The sequence below is a fragment of the Plecotus auritus genome (genome assembly GCF_963455305.1).
Source record: "Plecotus auritus genome assembly, chromosome: 3".
In the NCBI taxonomy this organism is placed as follows: Eukaryota; Metazoa; Chordata; class Mammalia; order Chiroptera; family Vespertilionidae; genus Plecotus; species Plecotus auritus.
This window is the reverse complement of record NC_137772.1, coordinates 146145124-146164349: the sequence shown is the minus strand read 5'-3', so window position 1 is coordinate 146164349 and position 19226 is coordinate 146145124. Positions and strand designations below refer to the sequence as shown.

The window sequence follows — 19226 nt, the reverse complement described above, 5'->3', positions numbered from 1 at the left end:
AAGTGATGGCTTTGACACTTACAAGCTGAGTAAATTACTTAAGTGAAGCCTCATCTCTCCCCTCCGTTAGATGGCTGAAATAGTAGTGTCAGCTTGAGGATTAATTGGGACAATGAAAGTAGTTATTGGATCAAATGCCCAACCTAGGAAGTGTATTTAGGTTACCTCCATTATAATCATTACCATTTCTGTGGATCTTTAAGCTCCAAATGCCAATGACTGTATTCTCTATCAGTTATTTTTGTATTTACCAATGTAAGTATTATTTTTCTATAGATAAGATTTTGTCATAGTGATGGCCTTACAGTCACTGCTGATTCAATGAGGATTCTACTTCTGTCCTAGAACTGCTGTATTTTCTCTAGAGGTTCATTTTCCCTTGTCCCTTAGCAACCATAGTCAAAATCATTCTTTGATCAGTAACTATGTTAACCAAAAGTGAAACAGCTTACTCAGCTAATGCCCGGTTAACTTAAATTCATTAATAGAGTATTCCCTCTAAATTAAAATTGTCATGGTTAGGTTAGAGTTTCTTCTGTTTTTCTTATCATGGCATATTTTCCCCCTAGACTTAATTAAAATTATTTTTATTTTAACATCCAGTACAGGTCTTTATTGAATCTCCATTTCTCTTTTATTCTCAAAGTATAGGTGTATTTTAGAATCAGAGAATATTGACATTGGAAGACTCATATCTTAAAATTCTCCTAACATAATCACTTTTATTTTGCAAGATAAAAATAAACACTCAAAGTGTATGTTCAGGATTACACAGTTTGTATTAGAACCAGTATAGCTTTCTGACTTAAATTCAAGTGCTTTTCCTCTTTAGGCTTCTGTATTACTGAAACTGGCATGTTTTGTACTGTGTCAATATAACTTTTCTTTACCTATGTAAAAATCCGTGAAATATATATATATATACATATATATACACATACATATATTTTTATTATATATCTACTAGAGGCCCGATGCACAAAATTTGTGCAAGGGGCTCGGTCCTCACAGCTGCAGCTTGCTTCGGCCCTTGCAGCCCCGGCTTGGTCTGGAAGGTCATCCAGAAGGTCGTTCAGCTGTCCAGTCTAATTAGCATGTTGCGCTTTTATTATTATAGATTACATAGATATGTAACAAAAACCTCTTCACCTTAACAAAAAGAAATAAACCACCTACAATATCATGATTTCATCACAGATGTATTAACCATGCAGGGTATTATTTTCTTTTTTTCTTTTTTCTTTTTTTTTAAATGTAGGATAATTGCTGTCTATCCTCAATTTTTCTCTTCTTTCTCTATAATTATTTTCCTTAAAATGTCCACTTAAACATTGTTTTTGAATAAGATTATGGGGAACTAAATTCAGCTGTAACTTCCATTTACTTTTATCAGCTAGAGCCCTTTCAAACCCCAGTGGTCATTTTAAGCCTATTTACTATTTAAAATGAAATCACTCTCTGCTTTCTCAATGCAAAGTAATTGTTGGGTTTAATTACATAAGCAATTTAGGCCATTTCATTTGGTAATTTATCCTGAGGACAAAGAGACATAATGTGTTACATGAAGTAAGAGAGAACCTAGAGTTACTGCTTTGTCATTGCAGTCTATAATCACTATGTTTAGAATAATTTTTGCGTGCAAAAATAATTTTTTTTAAGTCACGTATCCCCCACTCAGTACAAAGGTGATGGTGGTATGAAATGGAAAGTTCCTGCTCTCAGAGAACTTTCTAGGAAATTTCACAGTTGGTCTGGAGCTTAGTGCCTTTCCTAATAAGGAAATGCCCATAAATAAAATGGAAAACTGTACTGCTTTAACCTTGAAAATATTTTGTCCATACTGATATAGGCTGTGATAAGTTGACTGGACAACACAAACCAAGCCAAGGCAGACAAACAAGGAAAATATCAAGTTTTTTTATTTCTAATGTGACACCAGGGTCAGTTTGCATACATATTCACATTTTCCTATGTATTTTTAAAAAGGTGTGCTCATTTTGGGTAATATGCTTTTACCTTAGGGAAAGGTTGTATACGTCTTCGAGGGGACTTGTGTGATAATGACCCATTGCTCTTTATGCCTTGTTTGCCTTTATTTTCATCATACTGTTTTGATTCTCTTATCCCTGATAATTCCTAGTTTGTTTGTTCTTTATACACATTATGTTACTTTTAAAATCCTGGCTCAGTATTAGAAAATGTATTTTCCTTCATCAGCCTGCAGATAGCAGATCTTTTACTTACATAGGTTTGAAATAGAAAAGATGTTTCTCATATTTTCTAATAAGAAGGGAGAAATACTGATTTAATTTTCTATTTCATGAAAGTAGCTCTTTAATTATGGGAGATTTCCCCAATTTTATTGAGCTATTTCAAATGAATGAGGAAAGAGTCATTGATAGGAAACACAGTGAATTTATTAGACCAATTTTTGGAATTAAAAGCTTGTCCAAGTTTTATAATTGTATTTTTTTGAGAATGAAAATTGTGGAATGAGTTAATGGCTACCAGTGGTATTTAGATTCCTTACTACCATTCCTTAGTACTATTCCTTATTACCGCTACTATTCAGGTAAGAAGAATTGACAAACAAGATGTCAAATGTACCCCCCTAGAAAACAAAATAAAAAATGTTCACTTGTAAGTTTATCTTAACTCTACTTGAAGTATGTACACTATAGGTTGTTTAGTTGGTAGAATGGCTATAAAAGTTTATTTCTTTCTCAGCCTTCTGTGTGGCTGCTTTTTTTAACTGAATCATTTATTTTTGATAAACTCTTTACCTCATCTTGTTCCAGAATATATTTAGAGTAGAGATATTCAGAGTAAATTTTTGACAGGATGCTTTATATCCTTCATGTTTTCTTCTATGACTGTGTTTGGATCGATTGAGGCGTTTAGCATGCTGACTGTGAAAGAGATGGTTTTTAACTGCGTGAGATTCTAACTTCACATCTTTCAAGCGTGGAAGCATTAACACTCCAGCAGTGTTAAGCTCTTTATACCCACCCGTTTCCTCTCTTTTGAGTTCTGGTGAATTTTCTACAATTGCTTCCATTGGCACTCTTGAAAATCAGTGTGTCAGTCCTATAAACATAAGTATGGCCTTACAACTGGATTAGCCATTGATCTATGTACCTCCTGAATATTGACTTCTAATTTTAAAGGTAAATCTATAAATACCACTTTCATTTGTTCATCGGCAGAAAGGACAAGACCAGGAAACCAGTGCTAGGTGTGAGGTTTGACAGCCCAGAAAAGGGAAAGGTAACTTTGAGGGATTTTAGAAGTTCACTTTATAAGATGTGGAGCCAGGAAGATAAGGAAATCATGAACTTTTGGCTGTATAGCAAAAAGAATAAATATATAAAATTTATGTACAAAATTTATAAAATGTTCTTCCAGAAGTTCACTTATCATTATAAACTGTAGTGGTTTAATTTTTCTTTTTACTCTTCAGGCTTGATATAAATTTGACATTATGTGCCATGGTTGCAGACATTAATTTGCTAGGCATTAGTCTATACACTACAAAGGTCAGCAGCATCCAGTTCAGCTGCATTAAATAGGCAATATATTTTGTTTAAAGTTTTAATTAAACCCAGGGCCTGAAGATATATGGTCCCTGTGGGGAGTTGTAACACTTTTGTGGCAATAATAAGGCAATAATAATAGTTAGGTCTAGTGTCACTTGCTTTCCTGGAAATACGATATGAGACAGTTGATTATATTTCATTGCTATTAAAACCATACAAGTCCACCTGTTAACATTAATTCTTACTTTTGCCTGTTTAATGGTAAAGGAAAAAATTGGCGCTTAAGACTTTACTTTTAAATTGAGTTATGAGGAAATGAATACACTAAAATTAATACTTAATTATATCTTTCTTATTCTTTGATTCTCAAAATGTTTCAGTATGCTCTGATTGGAAAATTTGTTTTCTGAGGCTTCAATAAAAATAACTGAGAAGAAAGTATACATTTTACTCTTTCTTTGGGAAATGTCCATGGAATGAACCTTATACTAAAGATTGTTGGGTTATCTTATCAAATTGAGGTGATATAATCTTGTACTTGGAATTTTATTAACTAGATTTCAAAATCTGGCATTCTTAAAAGATGACTATTTTGGTGACTAGATGAAATGGACATAATCATGAGGGAGAAAACAATTTTGTATGAAGGATATAGTCATTGCACATATTTAGAGTAGGCAAGTAATAAAAATTAAGATAAAATTAAATATATTTTAGTGTTAAATATATTTAACTGTATATATTTGCTATATGTGTACTTATGTCTGCTTTTCCTAATATATAAGGAAAGGCAGACATAAGACAATTTTTTTCTACATAAAAAATTTCATTTAACTCCCCTAATTAACTGTTCTTTTGTTTTAATTATATCTCCTGTAGAAGCTATTGCTATACTAAAATTGAATAAAGAGTTAAGATAGAACTTACAAAGTTTTGTTCCAGAATATAAGTCTTTTTTGCCCACATGCTAATTATGGGTATGCATTTTTTGAACTGTCATTGAGTCTTATTTTCAAGTGTTCATTAAAAATAGTATGAATTTAATTAACATTAATATAAAATTATAGTATAAATAAATTATTCATTGCATATTATGGAGACATATTGCTTGATCCAGAAATACATATGAAATGTCTTCATAAGAAGATGTATGTAAAACTGAAAATGCTTTTATTATACTCCTTTGACATTTGCCTGCAAATATTCAAGTCCTGTTTCTCTAACTATTTTCATTAATTCTTTCCAGGCTAGTAGAATATTTACTTATTATTTTTTTTTCCTCTGGTATAAACCTTTTTTTAATTAAACACAATTTAGCACTTCCTTGATATTTCTAGTGTTCTCTAATTATATTAAGCCATTTCATTTACTCCACTGTAATTCTTTCTCTCTTTTTTATTTTTATTTTTTATTGAGTTGAGAGAGAGAGAAAGAGGAAGAGAGAGAGAGAAACATCTATTTTGTCATTCCACTTATTTATGGATTCACTGGTTGAGTCTTGTATGTGCCGTGACTGGGGATTGAACCTGCAACCTTGGTGGTTTGAGATGAAACTCCAACCAACTGAGCTACCCAATCAGTGCCCATTGCATTCTCTTGAGGACAGTATTATATTTTGGGGGAGAGGATCATCAACTCTACCAACACACACAAGAACATACACCCTCCCCCCCAACACACACACACACAATCTCCCTTTTTCTTCTTTGGAAAATGCTGAGCATTTAACAGGATTGTCTCCAACAGTGGTTGATTGATTATTTTCAGTGATTTAGTTCTTTGAAAACATAAAAGGAATTGATTAGCCTAGAGAACTTCAGGATCCCCAGTTGCAAATAGAGAAATATTGACACAGGATCCTGGCTTTTTTCCAGGTTAAATTTTGCTGGCACATCAGTTGTTTCCTGTATATAACCTCACACTAGAAATTAGGAACCTTTTCAACTTTCACCGAAGTTTAACCCCTTTCTTGATGTGTTTTACTTAAAGAAATGTGATATAAATCCTACCCATTTCCTTTCCTCTTTTTGGATTAAAACTATTCTTTCAGGCTTTAAGATTTCCCTTAAGTTTGATGTTACTGGACTTGGCGAAGTGTTAAATATCGATCCTTTTCATAAGCCTCCTTAATTTGAAGATTTGGGTCATATTTTCTTTTACTTCCAACTCTTCCACCCAAATGGAAAAGAGTTATTGAAGTCTGTTGTCAGATACTAAATAAGACCTCTTATTTCTGTAATCATTTAAAATTCTTCATCTTTTTCTGCTCTGCACATTAGCTATTGAGGATTTCCTATCAGAATTAATATATTTAAAAATATAATGTGTTATTTTTTATAAAGATAAGATAAGGATGTAAATATAAGAGATTCCCAAAATTTGACAGCCAATAGTTATAGTAAGTTTATGGTATAAGTAATTTAATAAAGCCAGACTTCCTAATGTTTCTGTGTTAATGCTAATGCTGTGAAGTAAAAAGTGAGAATTAAAATTGCAGCAAGTTAAGCTCTTGAAATAATAGACTCCTGATGTCATATGGTTCTGACAGACCACAGATTCTGAAAGAAGTATATACTTGATAAAAATGTAACATCTAAATCCAAGTTGATATAAAATGTGATCAAATATTTATCAGATATTTCTCAAACTCTTTTGAGCCAGAGGCTTCTGAACTTAGGTTGGAGGACTGATCATGAGATGAAGGGTTTTATGTCTGGTTCTACACATCTCAGAGTCTAGTTTGGGATTAGGAAGCTTATAATTGTCCAGTTAGGTCCTCCAGGTGCATAAACAAGGGTGGGGGGGAGTTGGGATAAATGAAGAATTGAGTACTAATCTTAAATAAAGGAAATAAGTTTGTAAAAATTTTCTTCTTAAATTGGCAAATTATAATTCAATAGCAATAAACATTTCAACAAGAATTTTATAAAAAACTTGACAAAATGCTTCCAAAGTTCATCTGATAAACTTAACAGGAAAACAGAGCAAATGAAGGGAAGAATAATTTGTTGTACTCAATATTAAAATATTAAAAGAAGCTACAGTAACTAGAGCAGTGTTGTACTTGTATAAGAACAGAAAACCAGACAGAAGCGAAACCCTTGAAACAGATAAAAACATACAAAACACTTTTGTAGGTAATAGATGTAGAATTAAATATTGGTAAGGGAAGGCAGTTCTTATAAAAGTTGATCTGGGATAAGTGATTAAATGTTTGGGAAGAATAAAATCCAATACTTGCCTCACACAATATGGCAAAATGTATTTCCTATGAAATAAGTAGCAGTTGTAATAATGAAATTATATAATTAGGAGAGAATGTATGACCCTATGATGAAAAAAATATTTTGTGTGCCTAAAAGATAGTGATAAACCTACAAAGGAAAACTCAACTTGATTTACATACATAAAATTAAAGTAGTCTGAAAGAAAAAACTGTTTAAACCATCTTTTGCAATATCATAAAGGAGAGATAAATACAGAAATGAAAAATGGTTTAAATCCATTAAATAATAACCTTAACATAAAAATATTCATGGGTAAAATTTTGTGAAAAAAACTGAAAATTTGTGCATTTTCATTAATCATTAAAATAAAAACTTTAAATGAAAGCATTTTTATCTTTTCCAATGGACATTTTAAAAAGCATTAGAATCTCATTTGATGAGTCTTTAAAAAAAGTTGTTCTCATATACTACTTGAGGAAGTGAAGTATTTTATCTTAAATATTAAATTTGCTAATGCTTTTTAGTTTGAGAATTCAGCTGCTACATATGTGTTCTAAGGAAATAATAAGAGACATGTAGATAAAAGGAGATTAGTAGGATGGTAATTGCTGAAGTTGGTATAGCACCTCCATAAAAATGTGGGAGGGGATTTTTTAAATAAACAAAAATTGAATATTGGTCTTGAATGAGAAAATTGAATTTTGGAAAAATTACCACACTTTTATCTAATATAGGAAAACACTAGAAAGAAACTAAACTCTTATTAAAACTACCAAAATTTTATTAGTTATATAATTGATTTTTTTCAGTATGTAAAATAAATTCTGGAAAAACACTAAAATTTACCAGTTGCTATCTATGAGTGATAGAATTAATACAATGTAATAAAATTGTGATCTTTCAGACTTTCTGTAATGAACAGATATACTTTTAATTAGATAGCAAATATATAAATATTTAAAAATAAAAAAAGGAATTATCAGGACTTGATCAGGATATAGTCACTCTTAAATAGATCATCTAGAAAAATCCATGAACACAGCAGTTCTTTTTAAACTGACTAGGATATTGTCACTGATTTAAGTAATGACTATGTATAAATTACACAACATTAGTGATTCTACAACTGATCATCTATATCATTTTGGAGACAAAGGAGTTATTTATTCTTAGCCTCTCATTTTGTAGGTGATAAAACCAAGACTCTGTAAATAAATTACTTGTTTACAACCATACAACTACTTAATAGTAAAGATTTGAAACCCAGTCATCTAATTACTATTTTATTATGTAATTCATAATTTAATGCTGCATCATAATTGTAAATAATTTCAACAGGTAGATGAAACAAATTAATCAAGTAATTAAGATGGTTTATTTTAAAATTATGTGGCAAAATTAATTTCTAAAAACAGAATTTTAAGTAACATACAAAAAGAAATAATCATAAAAATGTGAAGATTGGTAAAGTGATCCTTAAAAACAATGGCCAGGACATTAAAACACTAAGTATAAAAACCACCAAAGTAAACCTAATATCTTAAATGGAAAATAAACATTTCTGGAAAATGGAGGATTACTTTAGTGACCAGGTAAGTCCTCAAATTTGGAAAGCCTAGAAATTAGAAAGATTATCTACAATGCCTGATGTTCAGGCAAAGTACTCCAACATTTGGAGTATTGGCAATGAGATCCTTTCTCTGTATCTGCCACAGAAAGCCTGCTGGTAGTCGTGTGGGGCCTGTGATGAGTGCTCCCATTATTCTTGAGAGCCCAGAAAAGTGCTATAACCTCTGTGAGGCCTTTTACAAAAATAGATATTCTCTTCATTGTGCTGGTGTAGCATTTTTTTTACAAACATACTTTTGAAACTTTTATAATATCTTCAATGATAACTAGATATATGTGAGTCAGTGTTGTTCACACCTCATTTACTCCTGTTCTGCTATCAAGACATGCTCCTAACCACTTACCACCTTTATTATTATTTAGTTGATATTTTTTCATTCCAAACCATGATAACTATGAAATCACATTTTTAAAATGGGTTAAATTTTTTAAAAAAGTTTTTGTGTATTTTGTTTCCTGTGCATCTAAAAATTGAACTTGGAAAATGCTAATAAATATACTAGTATTTATTTGTCACTAGATTACAAGAACCATACAGGCAGGAATGAGTGATATTAACTTTTATGTTTACCATCATATGCATGATCCATATTGGTTAACCTAAATTGATATGTAAAATATTTATTCAATACTTTTTTAGAAAAAATTACTGTAAGGGGTGATCACTTTTGGTAATGTTGGTCACAAAAGTTTTTTTGTTTTTTTTAAAATAGGGAATCTGGGGCAGGGAGAATTGGATGAAGGTCAAAAAGTACAAATTTCTAGTTAAAATTCCGGGGCTGTAATGTACATGATGACTGTAGTTAACACTGTTATGTGATACATTTAGAAGTTGCTAGATCCTAAAAGTTCTCATTACAATGAAAAACAAAATTAAAAAATCTCTTTTATATCTGTATGAAATTATGGATGTTAAATAAACTTATTGTGGTAATCATTGATAATATATATGTCAGGGCATATGTGGAAACTTTAAAACTCATAGAGTGCTGTATATTAATTACACTGAATGGCCAGATTATTATGATCTCTGAACACATAGTAATCTGGCCACTCAGTGTGTGTGTGTGTGTGTGTGTGTGTGTGTGTGTGTGTGTGTGTGTGTGTATCTCCTATCTAATAAAAGAGTAATGTGCAAATTAACCATCACTCCGCGACAAAAATGGTGGCCCCCATAGCCACAAAATGGCGGCGCCCAGTCCCCTCAGCCCCGCCGCTGGAGTGTTTGGGCCTATCGGCCCAGCCAGAAGTCCCAGAGACCAAGCAGAGAGGTGGGATCCACCCACTCCAGTAGCGGATCAAGCCTCGCTGCTCTGCAGCCTCTGGAGTGTCTGGTGCTGAGCAGCGAGGCTGGATCTGCCCCCTTTCCACTCCGCCGCTGCTGCTGGAGTATTTGGGCCTGTTGGCCAGCCAGGGGTCACGGGGGATCTGCCCACTCTGGTAGAGGATCTCGCCTCATTGTTCTGCTGCCTCTGGCGTGTCTGGGGCTGAGCAGGGAGGCTGGAGTGTTTGGGCCTGTCAGCCCGGCCAGGGGTCACGGGGACCAAGGGGAGAGGTGGGATCCACCCACTCCAGCAATGGGTCCAGCCTCACTGCTCCCCAGCCTCTGGAAGTGTCTGGGCCTATCAGCCCCTCCATGAGGGTGGATGCTGTGTCCAGGGGGCACACGCAAGTGGGCAGGGAGTTGACTCTGGGTCTTTTGGTGCAGGGGGACTTGATGCTGTGTCCCAGTTTGTGCTGGCCCAGACTCTGACAGCAGGGAGGAGGAAGTCCCACCCCCACAGAATCAGCCAGAATCAGCCATTGGTCAGACAGCTCTCAGTGGCCTGACAGCAGGGAGGAGGAAGTCCCACCCCTAGAGAATCAGCGGTTGGTCAGACAGCTCCCTGCCACCTGACAGCCAGGACTCTCATTCACCTGACAGCAGGGAGGTGGGACTATGTCTAAACATCTACTATTGATACAAGGTAGCTCTGCAGCCGAAAGAAGCCAGCGTCATCGACAGAAAATGTCTGAAGACCAACGTGCGTCTGATCTTGAAGGCAGGCAGGCAAGCATTTGGGAGCCAGCAGTCCTGGATTGTGAGAGGGATGTCTGACTGCCCGTTTAGGCCCGGTCCCGTGTCCGGGCCTAAACGGGCAGTTGGACATCCCTCGAGGGGTCCCAGATTGGAGATGGTGCAGGCTGAGTATATATATATATATATATATATTGGAGGCCCGGTGCATGAATTCGTGCATGGGTGGGGTCAGGCCAGCCTGGCCACGGGGAGGGGACTTGGGCAGTTGGCCAGCCTGCCTGCTGGTTGAACTCCTGGTTGAGGGGACAATTTGCATATTAGCCTTTTATTATATAGGATATACACTGAGTGGCCAGATTATTATGCGTTCAGAGATCATAATAATCTGGCCACTCAGTCTATATCTCAATAACACTGAAAATAAAGAGAGTATTCAAATCAAATCTTAATTTAGAAATATATTATGTTGAGCAAGGGCAGGAGGAACAAAAGGAAACACTGGCAAATATGGGTTTTATGCCCCACTACATGCTCTACAAGCTGCAGCTGTCCAGAAACCTGAGTCATGAGAATCAGTGAGATCTGGCCTCTTACATCATCAGTAGTTCAGCATTTTTTCCTTTAAGGAGTAAGTTTTCCCTAGGTTATTTATACAAAAGCTTTTTAGGGAGAAAGAGTGACATTATTTGTTTTATATCTGAAACTGGTTTATATCTGCCTGGAGACAACAAATCCCTTTTGTTCGTGCCTGAATCGGAAAGAAATCTGAGTGATAAACCTGATCACTACATCATTGCACAGCAGATCTTCTCATTCTGACGAAAGGGCCTCTATTATGTCATTTTTATTTTTTGTAGGATGAGAAGGAAAAATAATCATCATTGCTTTTTATTTTCCCCTCTTGGGTACTATAAACATTTTTTTTCTGTAATTGTAAGTTAAGAAGTACAGTACCAGAGAAGATGACTTGACTTAATCCCCTCCCTATACCCATTCCCAACCAAGTATCTTCATTTCCTTACTTATTGAATTTGCTGAACTTTCTTTTCCTGGGGCCACTTCTTTCCTGGAATTTTTATCATTTTGATCAAGCTTAAAGTATTAACATATGTCATTCTCTCCTAAAACTGAATCCACTGACAGGACTTTTTGCAGTAACTGTATCCACTCTCTAATGACTGTTCATAGTATTTAGACAGAATGGTATAGTGGAAAGGGTCAGGGAGAACTCTCATTTGAATCCTGACTCTGGCATTTGCCTGTTTTTGAATACTGAGCAAGTTGCTTAATCTCAATGAGCAGCAGTCACTTCATTTGTAAAATGAGGCAAATATTAATTGCAGTGTAGGCATACTGTAAAAGTATCAGGTAACATATTAAAGACCTTAGTAGGTAGTCAATAAATAATAAATTTTATTTGATAGGCAGCTTGATGCAATGAATGGAAAAAAACATGGGCTTTAGGGCCATTCAAACCTTTGCGGATGGGATTTCTATCTGTCCTCCTGCAAGTCACTTATCATACCCGAGCCTCCTTTTCATCCATAAAATGAGTATTCTAACTTTTACTGTGAATTAGAAATGAGCAATATGAAGCCCTTACCTTGTCAGTATTTGTTTATTGCTTACATCTTTATGAGTTACCATTTAAACACATTTAAATTGATATATGACCATGTTCTTGCACTTTAGGCTTTGCATCTTGATTTTATTACCACTTTTACCAGGTGTACCGATTAATAATGCAGATTTTTTTCAATTGATGGAGTAAAACAAAAGTTGATATATATGTGATTTGATATGTATGCTATTTTGTTGTATTGACAGCAAACTTCAAAACTTCATATGTCAAATTTGCTGAAGGTGTTAACATCATAGATATTTTTACACTTAAAAATGTCGAATTCCATGCCAAAAAAAGAGCATTTGTGGGAAGTTTTACTTCATTACTTTATTTTGAAGAAAAGTGCTGCTAAAAGTTATCATATACTCCGGGAAGCTTATGGTGAACATGCCCCATCTCAAGATACTTGTGAACGCTGGTTTAAACACTTTAAAAGTTATGATTTCGATGTGAAAGACAAAGAATGCCCAGATCAATCAAAAAAGTTTAAAGACCAACAATCACAAGCATTATTGGATGAAGATGCGTGTCAAACTCAAAAACAACTTACAGAAAGATTAAACATTGCTCAGCAAACAATTTCCAATCGTTTACAAACAATAGGAAAGATTTTAAAGGAAGGAAAATGGATGCCATATCAAGTGAACGAAAAACAAATGGAAAACTGAAAAGTCATCAGTAAAATGTTGCTTCAACGACAGGAAAGAAAGTCTTTTTTGCATTGAATTGTGACTGGTGATGAAAAGTGGATTTATTTTGAGAATCCCAAATGCACAAAATCATGGGTTGATCCAGATTAACCATCAACATGGACTGCAAGGCCAAATCACTTCGGAAAGAAGACAATGCTCTGCGTTTGGTGGGATCAGGAAGGTGTGGTGAATTATGAACTTCTAAAACCAGGTGAAACTGTTAATACTGATCGCTATCAACAACAAATAATCAATTTGAACCATGCTTTGATCGTGAAATGACCAGAATGTGCCAGAAGACACGGCAAAGTAATTTTTCTTCATGATGACACACCATCACATACTTCAAAACCAGTTAAAGACACATTAAAAGATCTTGCTTGGAAGTATTAACCCACCCGCTGTATTCACCAGACCTTGCTCCTTCAGATTACCACTTGTTTTGATCGATGGCACATGCACTTTCTGAGCAGCACTACAAAACATAGGAAGAAGTGGAAAATTGGGTCTCTGAATGGTTTGCCTCAAAACAAGAAAAGTTCTTTTGGGACAGTATCCACAAATTACCTGAAAGATGGGGAAATGTGTAGCTAAAGATGGACATTACTTTAAATAAAGCACTTTTGATCTTTCTCTTGAAATTATCGTGTTTTCTTTGATTGCAAAATCTGCATTATTAACCGGTACACCTGGTAAAGGTCATCTATGGATTATTATTGCTCTTCCTTATTCCTTTAATTCAAGAGATAAGCCCAAGGCAAAGTGAAATAAACTCCATGGCAAATGTATCACAGACTGGAAAACAATTTTCTTGGAGTAAGAAAGAGAGTGTAATTTTCACCTGAGCCAGAGCGTCGGAAAGTTTGTGATTAGTCTGCACCAGCTGGGTGAAGCAGTGTGCTCTGAGGCTAGGTAGTCCTGGGCTGAATGGCAGCTTTACCTTTTCCACATTTATGAGTCTTTGTGTTTTATTTAGCCACTATGCTTCTTACTTTCCTCGTTTGTAAAGTCCAGGTAATGACATTTCTTAATAAAAAATGAGATGCATATATAAAGCAACTAGTAGACTGAAAACATGTTTCATTTTACAAACCTACTCTGAATAATTGGTAGTTATTGAATGGTGGTAATTAGTTAAGGCTTCTTGAGGGAAATGAGAAAACATTTTGCATGCCCAAAGATGCAGAATGTGAGGCGTGGCTGCACATAAATCAGACATTTACCCATCCCCCAGCTTGCTATTCTGATTCATAGTAAACTTCAGTGAATTATTGTCATTGTAATCATTTTTATACCTGAAATACACTGAGTGGTTATATAAACACTAGGGGCCCAGTGCACGAATTCGTACACTTTGAAAGTAACTGTGGGCCACAAGGCTACGGTAAGGCACCAGGGCGGGTCTCAGCCCATCCTCTGCACCCCTGCCCAGCCTATCCTGCCACGGCCCCTGGTCCCCTGTCTTCCCGCAGCCCTGCTCCCGCTGCTGTTGCTCCCACTCGCTGACAGCGCCGGCCCCGCTCACACCCGCTGATAGTGCAGAGCAATTGGGGCCGGTGCCAGCAGTGGGTGCGAGCAGGGCTGGCGCCATCAGTGGTTGTGAGTGGCGGCTGCTGCCCTGATCACCCCTCAAGAGCAGGGGGAGGTGGAGAAGCCCTCAGGGATGATAGGTGCTGGCAGCCGCCGCTCTCACCCGCTGATGGTGCCAAGTGATCGGGATCAGCACCGGGCACCAGCAGTGGGTGCAAGTGGCAGCTCTGGCACCGGCTGCAGGTGCAAGCAGGGCTCTGGAGCCAGCAGCAGGTGTGAACGCTGGGCTGAACCGTGGCACGCAGGAGCAAAGAATTTTCAGTAATCACCAGAGGCTCGCCCCAATGATAGCAACTGGCACCCCATCTTGCTCTGGCATCCCTGCTCACCTACTCCACCAACCCAATGCGGCTAATGCCTGCCATGTTCCGCACACGCCCCCTGGTGTCAGCGCATGTCATAGCGACCGGTTGTTCTGCTGTTTGGTCTATTTGCATATTAGCCTTTTATTATTTAGGATTTTCTGAGTTGTAATGAATAGTACCCGAGTAGGTTGGCTATATACATTTTTCAAGATGTGTTATTAGATTATATTTTTTATTTCTAGTCCTTTGATATTTCTCCATCTCACAAGCTTTACAAACTAATAAATTGCTTATGAGTTTTACTGAAGACAATGAGCCTGCCATGAATTATTTAGTAAATTAATAATATTTCATTTCAAAAGGAGGTTTTAATAATGATAGATTTCTGACTTAGAAAGAAAGTACACTGTCTGAAGTGATTTTCAGACATCATCAACTTAAATATAAATATTTGAATCTGAAGCTCTCTGGTATTGTGGTTCTCTTGCACCCTTTCTCTAGACAGACAACCTACTGTTATTATTCTACAAATTAATTGGATTTGTTATAAATAAAAAGTAGAATCTATATTAAATGCAATGATTGTACAACTTCTAAAAAGTGACTTATGAACACTTCAAGACCCAAAATAGAATTTCAGGTTGATTCCAAACAACCTGCAAACAAGCTCACTTTCAGCTGTAACTCTGATGTTTACCATTAATTGCTTTAAAAATTTTCAGTACTTTGGAGATTGTGCATCCTTCCTGTTATATAAATTATATCTAGAATGGTTTTAATGTGAAGAGCGGTTCACTTTTCCTAAGAAAAATTACTGTTTATTTGGGAACATTTGTTAGTTTGTCATGGCAAAAAAATAAAATATAACTGTTTGACAGCATTTCAGTTTTTATAAAGATATTGTAACAAAAAACAATATAGTTATTACAGAAAATTATGAAAATTAAAAAATTCATTCCTAATTTTACCAGTCTAACAACTGTGGGCATTTTGTGTATTTCATTGCAGTCTTCGGCCTTTACTTCAGTAGTTCTTACATCTCACCCCAAGCATGAGATTAATCTAATCAAATTCTTTTAAGTGGGAACACATTTTAAGTTTTAGTAAAACAATACAAAACGTTTTCTAGCTATTATTTTTATGATAGTATAATTTAAGGACTGTTCTTAGAACTAGAAACACATTGATGTATGTAAGTAGATACATACATATACTTTTTTTTTAAATTCCTTTATTGATTAAGGTATCACATATTTGTCCTCATCCCCCCATACATATACTTTTCACCAATATTTTTTACTGACCAGAGAGCAAAGAGCACTCAAAAGGTCAGGAGACTCAAATTAATTCAATTCATCAAACATATTAGTATTGACAATGCTGTACTGATAAAAGAAGAATATGATTAAAATAAAAGGAAGCTAGCTCATCCTTGATATAAGGATGTACAATCAATGTAGGTAATACATATAGAAAAAACAACTGATTATGAGTATAAATGGAAAAAGCTATCATAATGATGATTAGTTAAGCTATAAAAGTCTGCTTGAAAAATAATGCAGGTTACCAGTCTATTGCTTGGTCTCAGAAACTGAATAGCTTCTACATTTGCAGTGCTTATTAAAGCTACAATATTTAACTTAAATATACAAATTATCTTAAAATATAATTTTTCCATTGGGTGAATGTTCTTCATAATCATATAAGGGAGAGAGGCATTATAATAAAAGGGCAACTGCTATACTTTTGGCTTTATTTCCAATTATTTTCCTCTTCCTTAGCTATTAGTGAAATGCTATTTGGTAGGTAAAATTTATATATGCTGAAAGTAATAACAGATGCTTCAAAGGCCTCAGACTAGCTTTATAGTTGTTACTGGGCATGATAAATAATTGTCATGTATATATTAGATTTTAAAAATGAAAGTGATAAAATTTATTTACTTATTAAAATATAAAGTGCAAATAATTCTGAAAAAATCTAGCATTAATGCATAATCCACAAGTTTTTTATTCCTTCATTTAATCTTACTTTCTCAATGCAGTTGTAAACCTTGGAGGGTATGACCCTAAACTTCTCTCCTCTAGGTCCTACATAATGCTTTTCACTTAGTAGTTATTCTTTAAATGCTTGTGTTTCTGAAGGAATGAATGAATATGAATTAAAAAAGCAAATGATTGTACACAAGAAAGAACAAACTTATCTTAAGAAACACACACACACACACACACACACACACACACAGAAATGGTGACAAAGCACATATACTTGGGAATCAGATGTTCCTAGATTAAAAATTAAAGCTTTACCACTTAGTAGACTTTTTATTTTAGCCATTTCACTTAATTTCTCCAAACATGTTTTCTCTTCTGTAAAACGGAATGATGATGACTTGTAGCGAATAAAATGAGAGAGCAGATGAAAGTACTGGAAATGTCATGGAATATAAGCATGGTGATGAGATGCTGTTGTAAAGGCTGTTGGAGAGCTGTGTCCTCAGATTGATTTTCATGCTTCATTTTCCAGGTGAAGCATATATGCGATTAAGCAAACTCCCAGAGGCAGAGCACTGGTATATGGAATCACTCAGATCCAAGACCGACCACATCCCTGCTCATCTCACCTATGGGAAACTCTTAGCTCTAACGGTAAGTACCTACCTTTTTTACCCTTTAGAAATTGGTTTTCTCCATGCAGACCGAGCTAGATGTGGTTTGAGGTGCTGGTTCTTAGCCAGTTGACTCATAATGATAGCAATACTAAGTTAGACCCCTACATAGAAAATGTGGAAAAAAGTATTTCTTTGACTGTGGTTTTTGCTTTATATAAAATTTGACATGTCATGATCCCTGATGTAACTTAATGAAAACATATACATGGAGAATCCCCAATATGTGGTTACATAATGAATTTGTTATAATAACATTATTTGTACAAAGATTATGTTATTATGTTACTATAGTTCTACAAGCCAATATTAACCCCATACTGGTTGTAATGTAAAACTAAGTCTAATTCTTTTAAAACAGGCAAACAGTTGCATGTGTGTGGATCAGTATCATCTGGAATTCCTTCTAACTGAAATTATTATAAAAGAAGTGGAGCCACCATTTGGCCACTCATTGTGTGACAAGCATTCTTAGAGGCCAAGTTCTATGAAAGTGGTGTGTGTTTGAAGCACAAGAAATTGCTGATATTCTACTCTTGTGACTTACAAATATCGAAATTTCATGTGTTTCAAAGTATTATTAATATTTTTATTTGATACAATAGATGATTGTCCAAAATACGTGAAATTTCTGAGCTCACTCAGCTACTCAATAGAACTAGCCTTCAATCCTAATCTGAATCTGTTACCTATATTGCTTTAGTTACGTCACCTGATCTTTTTCCAAATTATCCTATCTAATAAAGAGGGAATATGCTAATTGACCATCACTCCATCACAATGATGGCTGCACCCACAGCTGAGGCCAAGTTCCCTTAAGGAGTCTTAACGAGCAATCAGCAGGGACCTGAGGCTACGCCCTCCCCTGCCCCCGTGGGGCTTGACAGGGGACCTCAGGCCACACCCCCCACCCAGCAGGGCTTGACAGGGGACCACAGGCTGTGCCCCCCACCCTGGCATCAGGCTGGGGGACCTCAGGTTGTGCCTCCTGCCTTAGCACCAGGCCAGGGGACCTGAGGCCACGCCCCCCACCCTGGGGGGCTTGACGGGGGACCTCAAGGTGCACTTCCCATCCTGGTTCTGGGCTAGGGGACCTCAGGCTGCTCTCCCCACCCCAATGCCAGGCCAGGGGACCTCAGGCCTCACCCCCCACCAGGTAGGGCTTGACAGGGGACTTTAGGCCGCGCCCCCCACTCTGGCACCAGGTTGGGGGACCTCAGGCTGCACCCCACGCCCCAGCACCGGGACAGGGGACCTGAGGCTGCGCCCCCCTGCCTGGGAGGGCTTGACAGGGGACCTCAGGCTGTGCTCCCCACCCAGCGAGGCTTGATGGGGGACCTCAAAGTGCACTCCCAGTGCTGGGTCAGGGGAACTCAGGCCGTGCCCCCTGCCCAACGGGGTTTGACAGGGGACCTGAAGCTATGCCCCCCTGCCAGTGGGGCTTAACAGGGGACCTGAGGCTGCACTCCCCCCCTCCCCCGCCTGATGGGGCTTGACGGGGGAACTCAGACCATGCCCCCCACCCAGTGGGGCTTGACAGGGGATCTCAGGTCGTGTTCCCCACCTGGCAGGGCTTGACAGGGGACCTCAAGGCATGCCCCCTGCCCCATCTGGGGGACCTCAGGCCACGCCCCCCATCCTGGCACCAGTTCAGGGGACCTGAGGCTATGCCCCCTGCCCGGCGTGGGACTGGCCGGGTCTGGATCTAGCCCAATGTGGGAGGCAGCCGGGTCTGAGTCTAATGCAATTTTGAGGCGCATGTGGGTGGGCAGGGATTTGACTCTGGGTCCCCCTTTTAATGTGCATAAATTTCGTGCACCGGACCACTAGTTAAAAATAAATGAATATAAGGAATACAGAGCAAAAGGTCAGGAAAGTGATTTCTAAGTGAGTCCTTAGAAATGTATCTTATAATTATTTAAAAGTAATAGCATT

The 19226-nt window shown here is 36.8% G+C and overlaps 1 protein-coding gene across 3 annotated transcripts in view; it reads left to right on the top strand.

Annotated features, from left to right (window-relative positions):
* The window catches only part of TMTC2 (transmembrane O-mannosyltransferase targeting cadherins 2), a 450431-nt gene that overhangs the window by 301036 nt on the left and 130169 nt on the right, over positions 1 to 19226 (top strand). For all 3 annotated transcript variants that reach the window (XM_080660474.1, XM_080660476.1, XM_080660475.1), the window contains one exon: positions 17150 to 17271. In XM_080660474.1, the coding sequence (XP_080516600.1) occupies positions 17150 to 17271 (122 nt within the window). The remainder of the gene's footprint in view (positions 1 to 17149; positions 17272 to 19226) is intronic.